Source organism: Leptonychotes weddellii, chromosome 5 (assembly GCF_054177405.1).
Source record: "Leptonychotes weddellii isolate Sample4059 chromosome 5, ASM5417740v2, whole genome shotgun sequence".
Taxonomy (NCBI): domain Eukaryota; kingdom Metazoa; phylum Chordata; class Mammalia; order Carnivora; family Phocidae; genus Leptonychotes; species Leptonychotes weddellii.
Genome location: NC_138373.1, coordinates 78,726,592 through 78,752,002, shown reverse-complemented (window position 1 = coordinate 78,752,002; position 25,411 = coordinate 78,726,592). Strand labels below are relative to the sequence as shown.

At 35.4% G+C, this 25,411-nt stretch overlaps 1 protein-coding gene across 7 annotated transcripts in view; it reads left to right on the top strand.

The window, feature by feature from the left end:
- EPS8 (EGFR pathway substrate 8, signaling adaptor) overlaps positions 1-25,411 on the top strand; it is a 175,711-nt gene that overhangs the window by 107,336 nt on the left and 42,964 nt on the right. For all 7 annotated transcript variants that reach the window (XM_081821296.1, XM_081821294.1, XM_081821295.1 and 4 more), the window contains 7 exons: positions 4,076-4,155; positions 6,474-6,550; positions 16,460-16,527; positions 17,514-17,675; positions 19,193-19,342; positions 21,974-22,056; positions 22,647-22,783. In XM_081821296.1, coding sequence (XP_081677422.1) covers positions 4,097-4,155; positions 6,474-6,550; positions 16,460-16,527; positions 17,514-17,675; positions 19,193-19,342; positions 21,974-22,056; positions 22,647-22,783 — 736 coding nt within the window. In that variant the 5' untranslated portion in view covers positions 4,076-4,096. Of the gene's footprint in view, positions 1-4,075; positions 4,156-6,473; positions 6,551-16,459; positions 16,528-17,513; positions 17,676-19,192; positions 19,343-21,973; positions 22,057-22,646; positions 22,784-25,411 lie in introns of those variants that run through there.

Sequence of the window (25,411 nt, the reverse complement as noted above, 5' to 3'; positions counted from 1 at the left end):
GCTCAGTTTGTTTCCTGGGATTAAGGATTCCTCATATCAGTGAGGTCATATGATACATGTCTTTCTCTTTTTGACTTATTTCGCTCGGCATAATACCCTCCAGTTCCATCCATGTCGTTGCAAATGGCAAGATCTCATTCCTTTTGATTAGCCTCATTTATTTCTGCTTATAGTGATTTTTCATAGACTCTGTTTACATTGAGAATTTCAGTGTTTACCATTTTTGGTGTGCTTAACTTAGATCTTAAATTTGCCATTTTACTCTTTTTGCTTGGCTGAAGAATGTTATCTTCTGTAGAAAATAAAATTATAATAACTATAAGTTATAAAAAGTGTTTTTATAAGGAAAGTGAAGCTGTAATCTCAAATCTGTGGAAGCAGTTAGGACAGTTTTAGTGTACACCTTTAGCAGGATTAAGTAGCTTATTTGGTAGAGTTAACTAATTTGTGACTCTGTAAAATGATAAAGAAAATGTTTGTTTCCTTAGTTTTAAGTTGTTTTGCTTAACAGTTAATAAAAATGAAAAAGCCTATTTTTTTTAGGAAGACTTGAAGGTTCCTCTAAACTATCTATATGGTCTACATAGCTATAATTTGGATATGTCTTTTAAAAGCCTGAAGGAAAACCAAACATTTGTAATTGTCTCCTTTGCAAGGTGTGCACTCTAATTGCTATATTTAAATATATGAAAACTCCATATTGCTACATGAGCGTCTGTGACAAGTGACACTGTGATTGCCAGATAGGAAAAATTTCTAAATTTAAAATTCAATTTAGCAAATTGACATTTTCTATTCCCTTTTGTAATATTCTCTTACTCTGACAGATCACCGCTTTAAAAACAAAACACAAACCATGCATTTATTTGACTGTCAGGAAGAATTAAACATGAAAAGGATGAGATGCTGTGGCTATCACTCTTTATTAAAACCAGCTGCTGTGGTTTTAAAATGCAAACCAGATCAAAATCAGTACAAACCCTGGGGGTTTAATTTATATACTGAACGAACCAGCTTGTTTTGAAAGAGTACTTAAAAAAAAAAAAAAGGAAAAAAAAAAACTTTAAAAGAAACTTACACATCCATCATTTGATTTTTCACTAGCTCTGTGAGTTAGAAAGACCCAAGAATTATCTCTAGTTTATTGATGAGAAAATTGAAACAGAGGCTTAATTGACTTGTGTAGCTAGTTAGTGCCAGAAATAGAATTATAGGCTTCTGTGAATGACTGTGTCTAGCCATGGGCTCTAGATCCAGAATGTTATTCCAGGCCCAAATTCTAGAATGTAACAATGATGTGCTCTGTTTGGGTCCTATAGGCGTATGAGAACCAACTGTGGGATATTTAGGGATTTTGTAAGCTTCTGTAAAAGTATTGATAGCTTGAGATGAGCCATAGTGGAAATATTTATACCATGGAAGTCACTACAAATCAGGATTTAATTTTTCCCCAGAGAACTGGTTTATCTGTATACTGATCATATTCAAGTATGATCAGATCACAAAAACAATGCAAACAGAATATAACAATGTAATATAAGTGTAATGTAATTTTGTAAATGTAGTAATTTTGTAAATTAATGTTATGTAATTGTGTAAATCAAGGGGAGAGGTCAATATTTCTTTGTTCCTTAATTTAGAAATTTGCTTCTAAGCTGTGAATAAATATGAGCAGGACTATTGGGAAAGCTTGAATTAAACTTGAGTGTTTTGAGGACCTTTCTAAATCCTTAACTCTTCTTTAAGAAATAGGTCAAGTCTCACCCCTTCCAAAAATTATGGCAGTCAGCCTGGCTTTTCCCTTTGAATCTCTAGTAGATTAAAAGTAGAGCCACATACATTGGGACTTATTTACTATGTGTTCCATATGAATTAATTTTGTATCATTAAGAATGCAATAAAGTCTTTCAAAAGCGGGACACGGACTTCCTTCTTTTTTTCTTTCTTTGAATAAATATTTAATTAACACCTATTCTATGCCTGGTACTGTTCTTTTTTTTTTTTTTTTTAAGAATTTACTTATTTATTTGAGACAGAGAGAATGAGAAAGAGAGAGCACATGAGAGGGGGGAGGGTCAGAGGCAGAAGCAGGCTCCCCGCCGAGCAGGGAGCCCGATGCGGGACTCGATCCAGGGACTCCAGGATCATGACCTAAGCCGAAGGCAGTCGCTTAACCAACTGAGCCACCCAGGCGCCCTTTTTTTTTTTTTTTTAAAGATTATTTATTTGAGAGAGCGACAATGAGAGAGAGTACATGAGAGGGGGGAGGGTCAGAGGGGGAAGCAGGCTCCTCGCTGAGCAGGGAGCCCGATGCGGGACTTGACCCCGCGACTCCAGGATCATGACCTGAGCCAAAGGCAGTTGCTTAACCAACTGAGCCACCCAGGCGCCCGCCTGGTACTGTTCTTACTGCTTGAGAAACAGCATTAAACAAGTCTCTGCCCTTATGGAACTTCTAGTCTACTGAAGAGTCAAGAATTAGTTTAAACAAATGAAAAATTATAACTGTGATAAGTACTTTGAAAAATTGCTTATAGTTTGAGAAAGTACTTTGAAAAATGGTTTATAGTCTGAGAATGTCTGATAGTGGGCTTTTACCTATTCAGGGAGGTCAGTCAAAGCTTCCTTGAGGACACTGTGATTGAACTGGGATCTGAAGAATGAAAAAAGAATTAACTTGAAGTTACTGGTCTTGAATGTAATTTCTTTCTCTAGGCCTTCTACGGCCTCCTAATCTGAATGAAGTGCCCTTTCAAAATGGACCCCATATCATCCTTTGTAAGAGAAAAAAATTTTTAACGAAGTGATTGTTTTTCCCACTAGACTATTGACCCAAAGCTGGGACTGTTTTATTCACCTTGGAAGTATCAGTCATATTACCTGACAATAATAGTCACTCGGTAGTTAAGTAATTCTACTGCTCCCTCTGTCTTTGTCTTATAATAAAGCTGGGATGTGCCCTACCTACCTCTCCATTATTGAAAGACATAGTAATATAATGTATACAAAAGTCAGAAAAGTAAGGTAATATCCAGAATTGTTTAGTGTCACAGAACCCAAGAAGGCCCAAGTATCCAGGAGTAAATAAAAATAAATCAGGTGTAGGGTGCCTGGGTGGCTCAGTCAGTTAAGTGTCTGCCTTCTGCTCAGGTTATGATCTCAAGGTCCTGGGATCAAGTCCCGTGTCCAGGTCCCAGCTCAGGGAGCCTGCTTCTCTCTCTCCCTCTGCCTGCCGCTCGCTTTCTCATTCCCTCTCTCTCTCTGTCAAATAAAATCTTAAAAAAAAAAAAAGAAATCAGGTGTAAGCAGTACTGTCTCGGAGAACAAAGAAAGAAAAAGCCATTGGATTTAGCAAGAAGTTTTACTTATTCATCTTGTTTGAAGGAATTTGTTCAATTTGTGAAACATATTAAAAATGTTTTCTGAAGTTAAATATCTGGTGTTAACTTTAAAATTGCTTTATCACGAAAAGTAAAAGGAATATGTAAATGGATACCTTCTTGGAAAAAAGGTGTATCCAAGTGTGTGTGTATAGGATGTTGTCAAACATGCTTTGAAGGAAGGGAGAAAGAAGAAAAGTAGATGCAAGAAAAAGACTGGAGGGAAATGACAGGATTGTTAAATGATAGGGCTCTGGGTGCTATTTTTCCCCTTTGTGCTTTTCTGTATTTTGCACTTTCCTGTTCTCAGGTTTTTAAATTTAATGAACCTATATTACTTGCATAATGAAACAGTAAACAAAGTAACATTTCATAAAACCGAGAATTGATTATGAGTTAGAGCAGAACATACAGTTATGCCTTCTATATGTAGAAGACTCAAAACTATATCTTAGATTTTTCTTTTACTTGCCTAAATTTGCTTACCGTTCTAGTACATTAATGTTAAAGGCCAGTTGAATCTTTGTTTATATGTCCATCTGCACTTCTGGCGCCAGAGCACTTTAAGGGTGGAGATCGTTCTCTTTGTATCTCTGTCATCCCAGCAGTGACATGTATTTGTTGAATGAAGAACTTGAAACTGAAATGTCTTGACCTTTTTATTACCTTTAATCTATGTACCTTTCTTTTTTCAGAACCCAGGAGTGAAAACCACAATGAATGGTCATATTTCTAATCATCCCAGTGGTTTTGGAATGTATCCAGCTCAAATGAAGTAAGTTGGAAGGTTTATATTTAATTTGTTGGGGTTCTTTTTTTTTTAAGATTTATTTATTTATTTTAAAGAGACAGACAGAGTGCATGAGTGGGGGGTGGGGCAGAGGGCGAGGGAGAGAACCTTAAGCAGATTCTGCTCTGAGTGCAGAGCTCCATGTGAGGCTCCATCCCATGACCCCGAGATCATGACCTAAGTCGAAATCAAGAGTTGGAAGCCCAACCGACTGAGCCACCCCGGCGCCCCTGTTGGGGTTCTTTTTAGATTTGATTTGATGGCTTTGTTTTGTATTTTTACTGAAAAGATTAATTCCAATTCTTTATGTAGTTTATTCTTCATTAATACATAATTTCTTTCTAATTCTAATTTAAAAGTTTACTGTGTCTGGAAAGAAAAAGATGGTTAGGTAATATCCTCCTCTGTGACAGTGATCTAATAGAAGACAGTTTGTTCTGGTATTTTATGTATTATTTCTTTACTTCAGAGGTTTCAGTTTCTCTGGAGCATTCTATTATATTTTTATTTATAAAATACTGGCATCTGAGGAGAGTTATATGTCTTCTAGTCCAGTCTGTCAAGCTACTTATCGGTGTGTAAAACAAATAAAAAGATCAGGCAAGCAAACAAAACAATCCCTGTGGCCCCAGGTATAACTTGAAATCACGTCCCTGACATAAGTTGCTGTTTCCTTATACAGTGTGGTTAATATTGTAGTTATTTTATATTGGCCATTGTGGTACAGAGTTCGCTCATCATTTTTTAGAATTCATAGGTTATTCACATTGTAAAGAGTTATACTTCATCTTTTTTCTTTACAAAGATCAATGCAAATCTCTTTAGTATTTGTCAGTAAGAGACACCTGGGGAGTATTGTCTGGTGCTGTCTTTATCTTGTCCATCAGTTATTCAAGCCAGAAAATTTGGCCACACTCTCAATCTTCCTCCCTTTTCTTACAATAAATATCCACGGGCGCCTGGGTGGCTCAGTCGTTAAGCGACTGCCTTGGGCTCAGGTCATGATCCTGGAGTCCCGGGATCGAGTCCCGCATCGGGCTCCCTGCTCGGCGGGGAATCTGCTTCTCCCTCTGACCCTCCTCCCTCTCATGCTCTCTGTCTCTCATTCTCTCTGTCTTAAATAAATAAATAAAATCTTTAAAAAAAAAAAAGCAAAAAAACAATAAATATCCACTTAATCATGAATTTATAATATTTTCTTCTATAAAGGAACTCTTGTTTCTGTCTCTTCCTTCTTTCTATTCTAGCTCTACTTAGGGCCTTTTTCCTACCATAATTTTTGCAGCACCCTCTACCTGGTTACCTTGCCATTTGGATTATTTTCTTTAAAAATGTTTTTGATCATGTCATGTTCTTGTATAAAAATATTTGTTTCATCCAGAGAATAAAAATGTAAAATTCTTAAGCCCTCTATTTGCCTTCCCTATGTCTGAAGCCATTCCTCTAATCTAGGCATGCCCCATTAGATGCATTGTCCCCTTGGACACCATGCTAGTCATTGAGCCAGTTCCACACGCCTTTTCCTCATTTAGTTTTCCACCTATCCATAGAGCTTCTTTCCAATTTATATTCTGCAAAAATGCCAACTTGGTGGTGAAGTCTTTCTGCACATCCTGATAAAAATTGAATCCTTCTTTGATCTTACTTGTAATATCTATTAGTTTTATCCAGATATCACATTCTTTTGTAATGGTTTTACTTACTTATTTTATTAACAGACCATGTCCCCTGCCATAATCCTTATTCTAATAGATTTTTGGGGTTAATAAATGTTTACTGAATAAATTTTTAAAATTCAAGTGAGACGTTTACTCCACCTCCCGTATTAGTAACAGAAGGCTGGAAGTAGGGTAAAGGTGGTCAAATTTAATGATAAAGTGTTATTTTACATTTTAAGTTTTTGTGAAAATAATGTCTATTCCATTATAGGTTAAATGATTGAGTACTTTTTATGCCTGGATCATTGCTCACAATTCAATTTAGTATGGCAAACTTAAACTCTTCTAAGATAGTTTCAGCCTTATTGACTTCTTAGGAAGGTTCTGACTTGGAGTTTGAGAGGAGGCTGTGATTTGCACCTACCTCGTCCACACTGGGGTAGTGTGGTTTATATTCTGTTTCTTGACCAGAGCAGGATCTGGCTCATTTTGACAAACCTAGTTAGCATTAACTCAATATGTTTTTTTAAAAACACACAGTGATTGTGGTACATTGGAATTTTTATTTGTAGTTTTGAATTTTTATTGCTTACTTTGGACTTTAACCCAGCACAATGACCTTTTTTTTCTTTTTCTTTATTACAGTGGCTATGGATCATCACCCACCTTTTCCCAAATGGACAGAGAACACAGTTCAAAAACAAGTGCAAAGGCCCTCTATGGTATGTGTGTTTATTTGACGAGGTATAATTCTACTTCTAACCACATTTTACAAATTACGTATTCAGATTCGTAATTTGAACCCATGCCTTGTTTATGTTATTTAGAGTGACATAGTGAGAGATAAGGATTGTTTAAAAAAGAGTTTTTATAAAAGCTACTAAGATATGACTTCTGCTTACTGTCATGTAATTTAGAACCACAGATGTATTGCAGTGCTTTCTAAGGAGTCTTTAATATGGCATCAATGCCTTAGGTGGATTTTCCTAGCTAATTATTTGTGATATAATTGTTGATCTTCACAAATGATCCATTTTATTGTGGGCTGACAGTTGACAGAATTTCTTCCTTATAGGTCTTGAACTTTTGGGTAGTGTTATAGTATCATTTCTTTCTGTATTGTGAAACCAGTAGGCTTTCTCCTTGATTCTTCTTTAATTTCCCTTGTCCTCTCTAGATTGTCTCATGTGTAAATAATATATTCTTAAACTTTAGTATAAAATAGAAATCATTACTAAAAAGAAGTTCAGGACTCCTGAAATACACCACATATGTTTGGAAATGCATTTTTTCCACAGGATCTGCATGGGCTTTTATTTATTTATTTATTTATTTTAATTTTTTTTTTTTTTTAAGATTTTATTTATTTATTTGACAGAGAGAGACACAGCGAGAGAGGGAACACAAGCAGGGGGAGAGGGAGAGGGAGAAGCAGGCTCCCCGCGGAGCAGGGAGCCCAATGTGGGGCTCAATCCTGGGACCCTGGGATCATGACCTGAGCCAAAGCAGACGCTTAACAACTGAGCCACCCAGGTGCCCCTGCATGGGCTTTTATTATTGCACAATAATAAATAATAATAATAGTATTATGGTTAAAAGACTCAGAATAGTACTGTGGTTAAGAGCAAAGACTCTGGAACCAGACTTCCTGGGTTCAAATTCACTTCTATCATTTATTAGCTGAATGATCTTGGACAAGATTTTTTACCTAATTTTGCTTATCTATATAATGGGGATATCTCATAGAGTTGATCTGACAATTAAATGAGCTAGTACATGTAAAATGCTTCTAGCAGCACCTGACAAGCAGAAAGTAGTGTATATATTTGCTGCTATTGTTGGAAGTATCCTTATTATTATCTGCCATAGGAACTAACACCCTTTTATAAATTTGGAATTCTCCCCCCCCCTTTTTTTTTTACATTATCTGGATCTACAGTGTCTTGGGTGTAGTAAGAATGAACAATTCTAAGGTTTTGTGACTCTCTTTCTGCCTGTGTATTGAGTGACTAGGCCTTAGGACTCAAATCAGACATTTATAAAATGGATTTTATACCATACAGGGATATATTTTCTTATGGTATTGTCAGGCTGATTAGTGTTGGTTTCAGTTTTCTCCAGGACTGTATTATGACATCCTTACCATGTCCTAGTAGTTGTGAATTATAGATCCAGAGAATATATTCAACAGGTGCTTATTTTATGATTAATATGTGAACAGAACAGAGCTAGTAATATTTGGTTCTTGACTTTAAGGGACTTGCAGTCTAGAGGATGACTTGAAGAAACTGAAAAAGAAGAGGTTTTTTTTTGGTTTTGTTTTATTTTTTTAAAAAACAAAATAATTAATTCCTTCAGTCTTTCATTTCTAGGCAGATATTTATTAAGTACTTCTGGGTGCCAGGCCAAGGTCTTCATAGTCTCTGTTTCCATGACAATTTAGTCATTCCAAAGATGAATAAGACATGGTCATTGCTTATGCACTGTTTTGGTGAGGTAGACTCCATTGTTACAATAAAGAGCTAAATAAGCTTGGATGGCAGTGTCTGAGGTGCAGTGGAGTGGTCAGTTCTTCCATGTGGGTGGAGGTAGGAGTCAGAAGGGATTTCACAGAGGAGCTGAGCATTGAACTGAACTCTGAAATGTAAGTAGTGCGCTCCAGGCATTTGGGAGGCTGATGGGTGCTGTAAACAGCAGTATGAACCCTTTATAAACTAGACCGTGAGCTCTGTGAAGTTGGTGCATCTCTGCCTTGCTTACTTCATGATTCCCCAAGCATAGCACAGTGGCTAATGTAAAATTTACGCTCAGTAAATACTTGTAGAATGGATATAATGAATGAATGAACTGCAAACGGTTTGGTCTTAACTGAAGGGTGCAAGGTGGTGCATTGAGAAATAAGATTATCTAAACATGGACCACAGTGGGAAGAATCATACTAAGGAATTTGGACATTGTTTGCAGGAAATGCCTAGCCACTGAAGTTTTTTAGTCAGGGGTATAAAAGGTCTGTTGTCTTGGGTCACTGTCATAGCAGTATTGAGGATGGATATGATGAGTATGAATGGAAATAGGTAAGTCAGACATCTAAATAGTAGCCCTAAGACTTTTGTTAAGACGAACGAGTCTTACTTAATCTTCTCACAAATACCATAGATCCAAAAATCTGTTTTCAGAGAGCGAAGAAAGGGGTAAGGGATAAAAAGTAGAATTCATTTGCAAATTTTAATGTTTATTTTGGGTTAGGAGCTTCTTCAAAAAATCATAGATCTGAGGATTGAAAATCACCAGCCTATAAGCAGTAAATTTCTGTTTTCCCCTTTTTACATATAGAACAAGCTGAGGCTCCTTTCTAAGATGAGATGATTTGTCCGAGTCGCATAACTTTAAAAATCTTGATTGTAAGAAAATGTGACAATTTTGCATAGTGTGACAACAATGAACAGTGTATTGGTAAAACAGAGGATATAAAGAGAAGGGAAAGAAAAGGGCAAATCTAAGAGGCATTTATAAAGAAGAAGGAAAACTTAGCAAATGTATTTGGTTTAGAAACAAGCAGATTTTAAGTTCCTTGAAGTTGCAGGTAATGTTTCATTCCTTTTTGTATCTGATCCTCCCCACTTCCCTCCCAAAAGGGGCTCTCAGTCAATGCCCATGGAATGAATGGTGTGAATGACAGGGAGGAAATATGTTCAGATTTTGAACGAACCTTTGCAGTAAGCAAGTTGTAGCTGAAGTTCCAGTTGTAGTTAGTTAACATTGAGTGTTTAGCCTCCCAGTCTCAAGTTCTAACTTTTTTTTTTTTTTGGCTAGGGAATTGATAAAGGAGAGGTTTTTAATGTAGTTTATCACAATGTATGCATTTTCTTTAAAATTTCTCCTTTCACAATGATTAAACCAGTTGAATAAATCTTTCAAGAATTAATTTCTTTCCTGGATGGTACATGAACATCTTTGGTATGTGAAGATACTAGTTGGTGCACTGGAACATGAGTTCTATGGTAATGACCGTTGTTTTTTATACACTGGCCACAGGTTAGATACTGCCTCTAGAGTTTCATGCAGCTTGTCTTTTTCATGAGAATGCTCTTCAGGTCTGACACCATAATGTTCCTCCCACATTGCTTCTGTAACTCAGTAACTTCAGTCTCAGAGAGGCAACATGGGTTCTGAGGGCCAAGCAATTTGGGGCTGAATCATGGCCCTTATACCAAAGGGCTGCCGTTTTGGGCAAATGATTTTACTTGTTGGCCCCAGTTTCCTCATCTACAAAATAGAAATGATGATAGTATTGTGGTAAGTTTATATGAGAAAATAGAAGTAATGTGTCTGTCATGGTATTGAGGAGCATAGGAAAATCACTTTCTGTCCTCGGTCCTCAGATTAATCAAGGCCCTTAATATTTTGATGTTACCTCCAAATGATGTTATATGTGTAACCGCAGTGATACTTGGACAGGGTCAAGGAGTAATCGTCATCATATTTTTTAAGCTTATATTCCAGATATTACCGGAAATATTTTTTTTGTACTGTGAACTATACAATTATGATGATACATTTGCTTCTTTTGGATATGTGTTAATTTATTCAAAGAAAGCAGTTAAAATATACTGCAGTTTATTAATAACCCTGTTTTGTCATTTTTTCATTATGATAAAAGAAATTTCAAAGCCTGTTTTGTCATTTCTTCATTATGATACAAGAAATTTGTCATTTCTTCATTATGATACAAGAAATTTCAAAGCCAGCATGTGAGAGGCTTTACATCAGCAAAGTCCCTGATAACATAAATAAAGAGAAAATAAATATTAATTTCATTTTCCTCCACATACCTCATGACAGTAACATTTCATTTGGCTACTGTTATCGAGGAGTTGAAAGTTTTGTATTTTTCTCTAGCTAGGCTGCTTGTCAAAGTCTCTAAGCACTAAAATTTAGTATCATTTTTAAGGAAGTACTTGTAAACTATATTAAACATTCCCTTCCATCAGGGTGTGGTGCCTGTAATCTGTTGATGACTCAGAGGGTCATCAGTGGGCGCGCGCCTGTGTGCTGTGATGTGCTCAGAGGCTGTAGTCTTTACCTTTACACCAAATCATTCAAAATCTTTTCCCTTTTGAATATTTGTGGCTACTTTTTCTGTGTGGCTGTGTCCCAAGCCTGTTACTTTTGCCTGTTGTTAACGTGCCTTCTTCTAGCATTGCTTCTGATACGTATGGGCTGAAAAACTAGAAAGAAAATCTTTGGTAGAGTAAGTAAGTTCTGAGTGGGGAATTGAGAGTCCCATTAAAGTCTGCATATTAAAATGTGCCAGTTTCAATGTATAGACCTTGTGACATTGGTCTGCCACTCAGAGGACTTACTTAAGTGTGGGCTTTGCTGTGTTCTAAATAGCTGAACTTCCTAGAAAAGTAACTTCTCTTTATATTCGATATTGCTGAATTTGTAATATAACCATTTATAATAATCAGCTGTTTAAAGTCATCCTCTATCCAGAAAAACTCGAGTTTCAGGGAATTACCAGTTAGCCTTTTTTTTTTTTGGTCATTGCCAACATTTATAGTAACTTTGAGATTTGTTTTGTCGGGAGGCCAAATAGTATTGGATAAATATGATAGACAGGCACTCTCTCAACTCTCAGCCTTAAGTTTGAACTTTTTTGTGAAGCCAGCAAGGAGGAAAATATATTTGTGTCTTTCCTGTTTTTCTTTTTTCTTCTCAAGGAGGGACTGGTAAGAATTGAGTGTAAGTAATCTGTAAACCTTATGATCAGTTTCTATATGATTGACCTCACTATAAACTTTTCTGTATTTTTACCCAGTGCTTAACTTATCTTTCTCATAGCAATATTCCTGAATATAGCACTTTTCTTAATACATATGTAGCCCATATATATATATATATTTTTTTTTTTTTTTGTACCTACCTTTCTTCTCTTCCTGTCTCTTTCTATCTTCTGATCTTGGTTGGGAGTTAGTCCCTTTGTGTAACTGTCAGAATTGAAGCCCAGGTGATCTCTTACACATTCAGGTGGCATTCAGAAATGAAAATCCATTTCTCTTTTCTCTATCCTCATCATTTACGGTGTATATTTTACCTGGAGAAAACATTTAAATCCTCTTTTTTAAGAACAGTTTTTTTTTTTTTTAATTCTTAAGAAGTCAGTGGCCCATGATTATATATTATCAGGAAGTCAGGCAATGTTAGAGTCGAGGTTCAGCTTCATAGAGTGTGCTAGTGCTTTGTGACTCAGAAAGACAGTTTGGCAGTGTTCCCACCTTACCTGAAAATTTTAAAGCTTCTTTTCTCCTCATGGGATAAGCTGTCTTAACAATTTGTTGAACAGGCCAGTGAAATTAATTCTTAAATAATGTAGTTATGTAAAAAATGACCTTGTTTGTTTTTACAAACAGTATCTTGGTTTTGGTACTGATTTGTCAAACTGATTGTGGCGGCCTAGATAATGAGAGGCTGTACTTATTACTTGGTGCTCCTCACTGATTCCCATTAAGCACCTCACCTCTGTGGATATTATACACTAAAATAGTGGGAAAGGAATTCTCCTTTACTGTGCTTGAAAGTGGAAAGTGTAATAGGAGCTGTAGCCCAATGTTTTATTTAGAGAGAGAAATAAATACTCAGCAGCTGCTTTTATGTTACTTCTTTTTCTTTTTAATTGCCAAATCCATACTTCGAAGCTATGCTTTATTTTCAGAGAAAGAGAAAATAAAATTATCTGAATATTAGCTCTTTTTTTTTTAACCATTTGTTCATTTATTTTAGAGAGAGAGACAGAGCATGGGGGTGGAGGGGCAGAGGGAGAGAGAGAGTCCTCAAGCCGACTCCCCGCTAAGCGCAGAGCCTGACGTGGGTGTCTATCTCACGACCCCGAGATCATGACCTGAGCCAAAATTAAGAGTCAGCCGCTTAACCAACTGAGCCACTCAGGCACCCCTGAATATTAGCTTTTACAAATCTTGCTGTATATGCATAAACAGCAATATCAACAAAAGGGAATTATGTTTAAATACTGAGACCTGAATATTGTTATAGTTGCCATTTTACTAATAGAAGTAAATGAAACCTACATTTTAAAAAAGATTTTACTTTTGAGAGAGAGAAAGAGAGAGTGGGGGAATGGGGGGAGAGGGAGAGAGAGAATCTCAAGCAGACTCCACACTGAATGCAGAGCCCAACGCGGGGCTTGATCTCACCACCCTGAGATCATGACCTGAGCTGAAATCAAGAGTCAGACGCTTAACTGACTGAGCCACCCAGGCACCCCAAAACCTACATTTTTAAAAAATTAAGACTTGTAGTTTTAGGTTCATAGAAAAATTGAGGGGAAGCTGCAGAGATTTCCCATATACCACCTGTATGTATAGCCCTCCATTATCAACAGCCCGCACCGAGTGGTACATTTGTTACAATTGATGAACCTACACTGATATATCATAGTCACTCAAAGTCTTACGTAACCTGAATTTAATGTTCCCAATCTAGAAGTGAATTACCACGTTTTGCCAGCAGCATATCAATCCAATAATGCGAAAATAATCTGTAAAGGATTTTCATCATTGGTTACTGAATTCACCTAATTCCATTTCTTTGGGTTTGTGTATTCTGGTCTGTGGTATAAAAGCGAGTAGGAAAAACAGTAAAACCACAACCAGTGGTACTGCAATCAAGTAAAGTTTGTTCCTGCCTCTAATCAATGCAGATTGCGAGAGATAAGGAGATAGAAACTGAGGCTTTTTATCAGCAGTTGAGTAGCCCATAGTACGAGAAACCCAAAACTCTGCTGCCAGATTTATTCAGTTATTATTTAATACACTATTTGTCCATGATTTACGCTCTTAATTTGGAAAGAAAAAATTTCAGCTTAGAGAAGTAACATGTAGTCAGTGAGTTGGCGTTTGTACAGATTTTGGTTTTCAGTCCTGGCTGCACAATAGGATTGCCATTTATAAATTCCAGGGCCCAAACTGCATCCTACATCAGTCACATTGGAATCTCTAGCAGGTGGGACCCAGGCACTGTTTTTCCAAGTTCATTTTAGTGTGTGGCCAAGTCTGAAAACCATTGTTAAAGTGGGGAACGTCACTGGAGGCTTTACCTTGAGTATCATTGAGACTTCATTTAGATTTCTCATACTTTTTTAAACTTTTGGTGAGATTTTCGGCTTAAAAGCATAATTACTATTTACAACTGTACTTGAGAGTACATATGATTCTCATAAAAAAGAAATGTACCATAATTGCCTCTCAGGAAACGTCTTTCAAAATTTTCCTATTAAAATGTTAATATTAACCTTTATTTATTCATTGACTTAAATCACTAGAACTACTAGTTTATTTATAAATCCATTTTATGGCATTTATATATTGTTAGGATCTTTAAAAGGTAATTTCTTGTAACAGCGTCTTATATATTATGTAGTATTGGAGAGAAAGCAGTTTAAGAATTTCTAAAATGGATTCTTCATTTGGAATATTAGAAATAACACCTTCAAGGCAGTCAGTGATCAGTTAATGTCATGTTTTTTTACAAATACTATCAAATAGGCAGTGTTTTTCTATTGTACTTATAAAATATGTTTCTATGAGATTAAGAAACTGTATTTGAAAATGTGGGAGAACACATTCATACTACTTCATAATGAGAATCTTTAATTACAAAACATACAGTTGAGCTTCAGTTGTGTTTACTGATCACTTATCTGAAAGGCTTGGTGAAGCATTTGAATGTCCTGGGGTTGCCATATCACAATTGGATACCATGGCAACCACTGCCATTTCTTTTGCTGTCTCGGTCAGACCACAGTTAACAGAACCACCTTCATGTCCTGAGTCTGCCATAGAGAGTTGTGCTAGAAAGTGATAAACCAGTGATTCTGAAATAGTGATTATTTCTCAAAGTGCTTTTTGTCAGATATGTTCCTCAGTTATATATTGCATTTCAGTGGTTCTCCTGAGAACAGTTATTCATTTGTTACTATCTCACGTTGATTAATGCTCAGCTAATAATCAGAAAAAATCATGGTTTATTTTTTTAATATGTAGAATACAGTCATGTAAGTGAAGATTATGCTTTGTTATATTGGAATAGAAAAATTTAAGGTGAAACCAGATCTTTCTTTTTGATCACATTATTTTGGTAGGAACAGATGGATCATACTTCTTCAGGTCATCATCCAAACAAAAAAAGAAAGGTAGAAGATACTGAATTTTGTAGTGTGTCTTTTTCTATTAAGTAACTTAATGCTGCAAAAGCAAAAATAGAATATACCGGAATAATATCAGGCTGATGTAATATAAGGGATATGGATATTTTTCATCTAAGGTTTAAGGTAAATATAAAAGATAATTACTTTTGTATGTATTGTGAAACAGTGATTTATCAGTTTTCAAATATTCTGCTAACATTCCGAATCTATACATGTACTTTATATTTTTGTACTTGCTTTGCTTTCATGCTCAGCAGAACTTTTCAGCTTCTGAAGTTGTAGGAAGACCTAAAAGTTTCTATATTAACTGAAAAAAACATGTTTATTGTTGAAAAGCTGTTAGATAATTAGGAGAGCTGAGGAGTGTGTGTGTGTCTGTGTGTGCACATGTGTGCATGTGTGTTTGTGTCTGTGTGGGTCTGAATATTAGTACTGTAGGAGTCTTGAGGTTTGATCTTATTTAACCCTTTTGTTTTACAAGAAGAGTGCTGAGGTCCAGAGCTAAGCATCTTGCCTTAATTTAGCGTTCTACTTAGTGACAGAACCAAAGCTAGAAACAATAATCTTCTGGTTCTTACTTAGGGTTCTTTTTCATCAGAGCATTCTGCTTTAGAAAGAATAGGGCAACTCTGAATTTACAAATAAGCAAGTTACTTGATTAGAAAGAAACAAATACAAAATACTGCCTCTGCATATTTTATATTTTGGTTTTGCAGCATTTTACAAAAGAAAATAAATGTTTATTTTTGCTTTTTTCAATAGTGTGGTGCAGTAACTTTCTACCTAACTCTCATATTTTCTAACAGGTGATATCTGCAATTCTCAGTATCACATTTGTTTGTTGGGTAGCTGTGTGGAAACTGTTAAAGTTTAATGGCTATCGGTATGATTAAATCATGTTTTGAATCTCCTCTGACACTCTTCCATAGTTTGGATGTTGTGAAAGGAGATGTTCCTTGTAGTGGCCATTATCTTGATAATGTAGTCTAACTCCTATAATACAGTATCTGTGACAGTATTTTGCAATTCTGTTTTGTTCTCAGTACATTAAGAGATGAAAGATACAAGCCAGTTTTTATCTTTTTACCAAAGAGTAAGTATCTGATTAATAAAACCCTTAGACCAAATAACTCTTTTTCTTACAACATTAATAATCTAGATTTTACCTTTGGGATTCTGAAAATTGTATTGGGTCAAATTGTTCTTGCATATCATTTAAGCTTTCTATTGGCTTTTTCATTTAATGTGAATAATGCGTGTTTTCAGATATACCACACAATGGTGACTTGTCAGCTACTGTATTTATATGTGAGATAGACTAGTTTTAGAGATGGCCACAAGACACTGATACATGAACTTCAGCCTGTTAGTGGGTAAATAATGACTTCTTCAACTTCTCTTTCAGAACAAAGGAAGAATTATGCTCGGGACAGTGTCAGCAGTGTGTCCGATATATCCCAATATCGTGTTGAAGTAAGATGTTTTGGTGTTTGCTAAAATTTAGAATGAACCTTGAGGGACATAAAAATTTGGTGGTAAAATCAGAATTGCGTTTTATTTTATTCTTATGATGTACTCTGAATTGCGTTGACCTTTTTCTTTCAGATTTTTGTAAAACTGAGATGTAAAATAATGAAGTGTCTTGTTCATCTGGGGTCTATTTTCATAGAGAATAAATTAACCACTCATTTGTCATTGTCAGTCTTATTTTGGCTAAAACCAGGACAGGCTTCTATTTTATATTATGGAATCTTTTTTGAAATTACACCTTTGATGGTTTCACTGAGTGGTTTAGTTTTAGTTTTACCTAAAGTCGTGACTAGTCCTATTTAAACAACGGTTTTCTTGTTTAGTTTTTCCTGTGTTGTTATTTTTTAAGATATATTTGCTCTTGATTGGAATTTACGTAGGTGACTATCGCTTATAGTAGAACATGTTTAAGCAGGGAGTAATTTTTAAATTGCTCTTATTTTCCATTTTCTACCCATAGCAGGCATGCTTCATGAGATTTGAAGTTTTGTTTCAGTACCGTGCAGTTTGACGGTTGCTACCGTGGTAGCCGACTACTGCTCTCGTTTATCAGTTTCTGTGGTTTCAAGCCGCAGTGGCTCAGCACTTAAGTAACCAACATGGAATGAGATGGGAGGGATCGGTCTTACGAGAATGTTATTTAAGCTGTTCAGAATTTATGTTCTGTTTATGTAGCTCAACATGGCTCGGTATTAAACAGATTGAGGTATTTTATGACTCAAGGCACCCTTTCCTCAATTCAACAAAAACCTGCTTGACTTTCTTAATCTCAGTAAGAGAGCCACAAAGTTGTAGGATACCTTGTGTTGTTGGCTCCTCTCCGCTCCAGTCGTTGACTTCAGTCAGGTCACCATTGCTTTCTTTTGGAAAACGTGCACTAAGAGAATGTGTATGTTAATAAATATTTTTTCCTTCTTGTCAATCGTAAGCACTTGACCACCTTTGTTCTGGATCGGAAAGATGCTATGATAACTGTTGATGATGGAATAAGGAAGCTGAAATTGCTCGATGCCAAGGGCAAAGTGTGGACCCAGGATATGATTCTTCAGGTGGACGACAGAGCTGTGAGCCTGATTGATTTAGAATCGAAGGTAAGTTTGTAAAATTTAGACTGTTTACTTCCAATAAAGTTCCACAGATATTTATGTTGACAAGCAGGTCATACTGTTTAAAAGGGGATGAAAGTTTGACAAAATAAAATATTTTGTCAGTGATTTTAAAGAAGAAATATACTATTGCATACATATTATGCCCACAAAATCAGTTCCTGAAACTGGAGACAGAGGGATATGTGTTTTGTTTTGTTTTGTTTTTAACCACAAATGATGAGATGGAGGAAGTGAGAAAAAAAATCCAAAGCACTAAAATAAGGCCCCAGTGGAGCCTTACCTTTATGACATATATTAATTATATACTAGGCAAACCATATCCCAGTAAATGAGTAACCTGGGATGAAGGGGGTTTTTGTGTGTGTGTGTGTGTGTGTGTGCGTGCGTGTTAACTTTTCAGCACCCCTATGGCAGGCACCTTTATTTTGCACAACCACTGGTAGGTACGATGCTGGAGCTCTCAACACAGGACTTTTTTGAGCCCCATCATCCAATAAGCATTTGAGTTGCTAAGATAAAGAAAACAACTGTCATAATTGTTTTAGAGTATTCTGATAGGACTTGGAGTAAGATCTGCCCTTTCTTTTCTCACATCCATCATATATTGTGAGAGAACATCTCCGATCCTCATGGTTTTTAGTAATTATATAGAGAGAGGGGTATTATTTAATTTACTTTGCAAAGAAAGAAAATTTGTTATTTCTCTGGTACTCTGAGAAATTGCATTTTATTTTGAAGGAACAAGTGCTTCTTGTTTTGCCTTTTCTGGATCTCAGGGAATCAAAAGTTAGAATAAAACTCATGATGTGTGTATGTGCCATCTGTAATCAGAGTTGCTGCTTTTTCCTTTTATTTGTTATTTATCTAATTTATTTTCATTTATTGGGGATATTATATTTTCTTAAAAAAAATCAGTTTCTCTCATTAACTCATTATGACCCACTCACTATTTGTATAAAATCATTAGTATAATAATGAGCATTTTAAATATATCTCATTAAATACAGAATTCTAATTGTGAACAGAAAGCTCATTTGTTTAAGAATCCGCCAGTATTTTATTTAGGTGGCTGTTTATAGGTTAGAGAATATTCACTTTTATACTTCCAAACATCTTAATCACTTTGAAAAATGTAATTTTTAGTGAGATCCTTCTGGCCCAGCTGTTTGACATTTTTGGCTAGAATGAATATATAGAGAGAGTGAATTTTTTCATCTGAAAGATTCATTGAAATAAAAAAATGTATAAATGATGTATTATTTTTAGCCTAACATTTGTGATCACTGAAGGTAGAAACTAAGAGTATGACTGTTCAATGTTCAAGTAAAAGAAAATTCTGACACTATATAGCCAGAGGGAAAAAAAATACCATGTAAGATGGTGAATAATTTTGGAAATCACTTTAAAAGTGATTTGTACAGTGTCTAGAGTTCTTTGTTCAATAGATTTTAGACATACGATAAAAATTAAGGCAAATTATATTTTTACTTTGTTTACAGAATGAACTAGAGAATTTTCCTTTAAGCACAGTCCAGCACTGCCAAGCTGTGATGCATTCCTGTAACTATGATTCAATTCTCGCCCTGGTGTGCAAAGAGCCAACTCAAAACAAGCCCGATCTTCATCTTTTCCAGTGTGATGAGATTAAGGTATAAGAATGGTGAATTTTTTTTCCCCTTTAAGTAGATGTTCTGACAGCCATTGGATTATCCACTTCAGTTATATGACCAGTGGATTTTTAGTTTCTTAGGATTTTGTAAGGAAAACAAATACCTTAGTATTTTCCTGAGGGGTTCCAATAAATAAAGAGGAAATAGAGTGGTATTTTAAAAAAGAAAGATGCATTCTATTTATTTAAAAAAAAACAGGCATAGATAATATATTAAATTCTTCATTGAGTTACTTGGACTTATAATTAAAAATTGATTCTTCCAAAATCATGCTTCATGGACAATAAGTAATCACGCCATCCTATTTTATTCTGCACTAATCACATAACATGGATTATTGCAGTGAAACCCGCAAGACATTTTCAATGATACATATTTAAAGCTCACCATTTAATTATGTGACTTGAATAATTGCTCAAGATATGTAATCCCCAAGTGATAATGTGAAAGTAGTTAAGCATGGTTACCAGTAAAAACATGCTATATCCTGAAGATTGGTATTCAAAGCACACTGTAATTTTCAAATGCTTATCACTTGTGATGCTTTGTTGGACATTAGAAATTATCGTCCACCTTGAATATTTTTGGATCATGAGTTGATTTCTTCAAAAGGGAATTCATTTGGGGTTGAGTTGATTGGTGCTTTGCCAAAGCAGTGACTTACCACTGTGACTGTATATTACAAAATATACAGGTAATTTTTATCTTATAAAGAAATGTTAGGAGATTAGCATGAAGTGTCACTTGATCTTTTCTGTATTTCTTTGACATTAAAATATGATAGCTAAATTAAGATTGACTGTCAACAGTGGATTTCATCATTTTCTTTTTCTTGCTTTATGTATAGATGACTTTCTAAAAATCTTACTTGAAAATAACTGTGGCATTTAGATAATTTGCATAGTGATGTTCATCAAATTTTATGTAGTGCCTTTTGAAAGTCATAAAGGGTATTAAGAATTTTTCAAGGTTAGATTTGTTAAGTATTAAATAAGTATTAAAGTGAATATTTTTCTCTGAAAATATATTGAAATTAAAATATTTTTAAAACAGAGGACTAAACTAAAAGACATTTTAAATCTGGTATTTGCCTCAGTGCTCTAAAACTTAGCCTGAAACTAAGAATTATTATGCTGAGTAAAGTTTCTGGGTTTCAGTGTTGAGAATGAAGGGCTTGTTTTATCTGATAGGGGATGCTGGTATTGATGGGTCTGAAACAGATTTACTGAATTACTGTTTTGTCTAAAAGCTCAAATACCACTGTGCAGCTCTGTGTTTTTACTCATTAGTGCTATCTACATGAGACCTTCTTTTTCCTTGACACATTAAAAATATAAACACAATGAAATATGATGTAGTTTCTTTTATATGGGTCATGTTGCAACATCACTTTTGAGTTTTAAAGTTTCTTTATTATGGGATTTTACACTACGCTCCTGCCCACCTCTGTAGTAAAATTTTTCTTAGAAATATGATAGCCCCCCCCCAAAAGAAGTTCAGGGTTCCTAAGCATCTTCAGTTTTATTTAATATCCCACATAACAGAGAGTCTTTGACATGATGTTTATAATGTCTTCCTGAAACTAAGATAGTCTTACTGAAGTAACACTGAGCTAGGGTGCATTAGCCCTCACATTTAATTAGGAATGTGACCTTGGCCAAACCATCATATGAGTGTATTCTTCAGTTTCATTAATTATAAAACAGAGAGGACAGATTAGATGATCTTTAAGTTTCCTTTCAGCTCTAAAATTTTATGATTGTCTGTGCTTATGGTAAAAGAATATACAGCATACGTATTTGAGAAAAACATACAAAATGACAGAGAACAAGCAGGACCAAAAAACAGGAGGTGAGTACATCCCATCAAGAATCTAATATGCAATAATAATCACTGGTCATAAGTAAACTTCATACCAAACAAAATACACCTCTTAAGAAGCTGCTAACTTCACACTGTTTCCCAAGAAAACCACATCAAATATTCTTGTTGGAAAAGTATTAGAGAAGTTAATTGTTTGGAGAAAGTTAGCTTTTACCTGAAATGACAGAATAAAGTGGTTATCAAAAAAGGTACAACCTAGTGTTGGGGTTCGTCCCACGATTGTAGTGTATTTTCCCAAACTGGGAGTATCTGCTGGGACTGAGTGATTTGTTCCAGTAGGTTAATGGGTGCCCACCGGAGCCTGAGGCTGAGAAAGGGGAAGGGCTCTGCTTGACCAGCATGCACTTCTAATTCCTTCATTTCTTTTTAGGTAGAGATTTTCTCCCAGTTACATTTTCCACATATACTTACATTTCCAGCATATGCAAATTCCTTTTCTCTTTGCCTGTATGCAAGGATAGCTTTTGTCTAAAGTAATGGAATCTGGATGAAATAACCTTTAAGAACTTCTTCAGTTTTTAAAATTTGTCATAAAATTCACCATCAAAAAACTGCAAGAGTCATGTTTTGAAAGCACATTTTAAAAAAAGAAAACACTTTTCTTTTGCATCAGGACACTTACTGATTCAGACAGGGAATGTAATCCATTTTGCTGTTGCTGTTTGAACCTATACATTAAGACAAGAAAAATCTATGACCTCACGGGTAACTTGTCTTGCACTGCAGGCAAACCTCATTAGTGAAGACATTGAGAGTGCGATCAGTGACAGTAAAGGAGGGAAACAGAAGAGGCGGCCTGAAGCCCTGAGGTAAAAACATTAAAAGAAATTAAGGGGTAGAATTGTTTTGTTTTTAAGTTTTTTTATTTGCGTTTTTCTTTTGGTTTTTGGGGTGTTTTTTGTTGTTGTTGTAGTTTCTGTTCTAAAGATTTAGAAAAATGATCTTCGGTGAAGGTCTATTTTACAGATTACAACCTGTGATTTCAAGTCATTAGCTCTTCCTAGTTTATCAGTATATGTGTGCACCTTTTCTCTCCGCGTTTCCTGGTCTTTCTCTGAGAAGCCTTCTCTAGCGTGTGTTGTCAGAGTCAGGACAGATGAGTGGCATTTTAAGGGAAGGAAGCCTGGGTACAAATAGATATGAGGAATATAGTTAGTTCATAGCCTCTCCAAGTCACAGGAGACCCAGAAAAAAATTAAACCTAGTGTTCAGTTGAATTAAAATTTTTCTGTGTTTTTATATTTCATATACATTTGTAAATATACATAAAATGAAATGGTTAGGAAGTCCTTGTTGTCCTCCCCCTTGACATCGTTCTTAAGGTTGAAGAACTAATACCATAAACTGAGAATTGATGGACACGGAGATGGTAAAAATTCTATTTTTTCATCTTTTTTAGGATGATTTCCAAAGCAGACCCTGGTATACCGCCTCCGCCAAGAGCTCCTGCCCCGGTGCCCCCTGGGACTGTTACCCAGGTGGATGTTAGAAGTCGGGTGGCAGCCTGGTCTGCATGGGCTGCTGACCAAGGGGACTGTGAGTGTTTCTGAGGATTGCTACTTACTGACCATTGACTTTGGGTTGTGACATAATTCTTGCTCTCAAATTCTGATGCTGATTTCTGAGCTGAAGCTTGAGGTTAGCTTTTTTAATTAAAAAAAATCATAGATAAAGGAAATTTAAAACTTTGACACTATAAGACTATTGTATATGAGAGTTCACACCAGTCATTTAAATAAATATGGTGTTAGGATTACTTTTTTTTTTTTTTTTTTAATGCAATCAAAGAAAGATGGGAAGTTTGACTCAGCTGTGAATCAAACTCTCTACCAGAGAAGAGACTATCAGATTTTTTTGCAAAGATTGTCCTTCAAAATTCTTTCCATTATTATTATCTTACCACTCTCCTGTTTGGGAAAATTGTTGTGCTTACATGAAAAGGCTGTAAGGGGAGTATTAGGACAAGAGTAAAAGCATCTCCATCTCACTAAACTTGTCAGAGGGGCCCTTTGTGTGCATCATCATTTTACCTTGACATTCTTTTTCAAAGACAAATAATCCGAGCATAGAACTTAGCATAACTTTTTATATGTCAGAATGTTTTTGTTTTGTTTTTTTTTTTTTTTTTACCAAATCTGAAATTTTTATGACTGAAAATGCCTTAAAATATGTTTGGTCCAATCTTTTTATTATGAGTGAATAAATTGTGATCAACAAGTTTGAATTTGATGAAGACTAGAGTCTCACTGTTCTGCCTCATTGTTCAGTGGACTTAAATCACTTATCCTTTATCTAATAAAACATTATTCATGCAGATATCTAACAATGTAGTTAAACAATAGAACTTGGTGGCCAAAAATAAGTGACACTAGACTTTATTTTGAGTCTGGTGAGTCAAAAGTTGGACTCTGGAGTAAGACCAGGATCTGCTGTGTGACCCTGGATGGTATCTCTTTGTGTTTCAACCTCACTTGTAAAGTGGGGATAATGATTCATGGGTTGCTGTGAATCTGAAAGCAAATAATGTCGACAACAGTCCCTACTGCAGTGTAAAACACATAACGTGTGGTTCATCTCATTTTTGCCAAATTGAGTTCATTTTATTTCTGAATTGCTTTCCATTTTATTTATTTTTTTTGTATACTTGAAGTTATTTTTTAGAGATTTACATGTAAGCCCAGCTACCAGACAGATGAAAGAAAAAAGTCTTTGAAACATCTGTTTATCAAAAATGAAGTAGCAGAATATTTACTTTATAACAATTTGTTTTTAGAAATCATACAAATTTCTGTTGATCTGTTTTTTTTCTGTAATATTTTGTGTTTAAAAAGCTAATAGGAGTTTGTAGTGTTTTCTACTTTTTGTGTTCACATAGTGTTTTGTTGTTGCTACTATTTTGGTAGAAGAGATGTGGGTTTTGAGAGAGATCAAAATGGTCTTCCTTGAAGTTGAGGAAGGATAAGAGATCTTAAGTTTATAAATATTCTGAATAAATTTGTGAAAACATCTGTAAAACCTAATATGATTTACAACAAAGAGATGTTTCTGGGCTCTCATTAGATTTTGTCTAAAATATTCTGTGCAGTCTTACCTATTTAAATGAGAGTAAGAAAGAGTTTTCAGAACTTCTAATTTTCTACTAGGCCATGTAGAACGTAGCACTTATCATGTGAGGTTCTGTCTGGACCCAGGCCAGTTTTTGGTTGGAAATCCCCCCAAAAGGAGTATCTTTTTGGTCCCTCTGAAGGCTCCAGCTAACTCAGACTAAACATCTCCTTTGAATCCTTGACACAGCCTTACCCCTGACTTCCAAAAGTGATCTCTGTAGAGTAGTGGCAGTGGGGTTCATAGTGGTGCCAGAGACTGTGAAAAAGTCTGCGAGATACTGCATCTCCCCTTACCTCACCCTCCAAGTGATATTTTGGGGCTTATCTGGAGTTCTTACTAGCTGTATTTCAAGTTCAACATGCTTTCTGTAGTATACTATACCCAAGAAAGCCGCTAACTCCATGTAAAACAGCATTTAACTGGCAAGAGTTCATAAATATAAATTTAATTATTTTAAAGTACTTAAGAGCCACTAATTAAGTTTCAAAAAACTCCATAATTTCTTCTTTTTTGGGGGGGGCGATACTCCATTTATTGGGAAAGGCAGAAGAGGTATAAATACAGAGTTCTCAGTATTTTTTGTAGTTTTCTATATTGAACATCATGAGTCATGATGATGTATCATGAGTTTTTTCCATTATTGATGATACATTTTTCCAGTTTCATCTGTACAGTTTTTCTTTTATTTAATCTACTGTGAAATATATGTAGAAGTATCTGTGTTTAGTGGTAGTATTAACCAGAAGGGAGTTCATTATAGTGACCTTATGATTAACATCATGCTTTAGCTAACTGAGCTAACTTAACATCTTGAGTGCTCTTAAGATATGTATTACTTAATTTGCAAATCCTGTAGAGTATTTATACTTACAAAGTATAAATCAGTGAGCCCAACATTGTGCTTAATGACAACTAGAATTTGAAAGAAGCACTTTACTGTCAGAACCCCCAAAGCTTTATTGTAATCACAGTGGTGGAATGTATAAAATTGGGAGGTTGCATTAGAAATTAGTTCACCACTTTTTGAGGAGCGGGTGCTTAAATGTGAGTTTATAT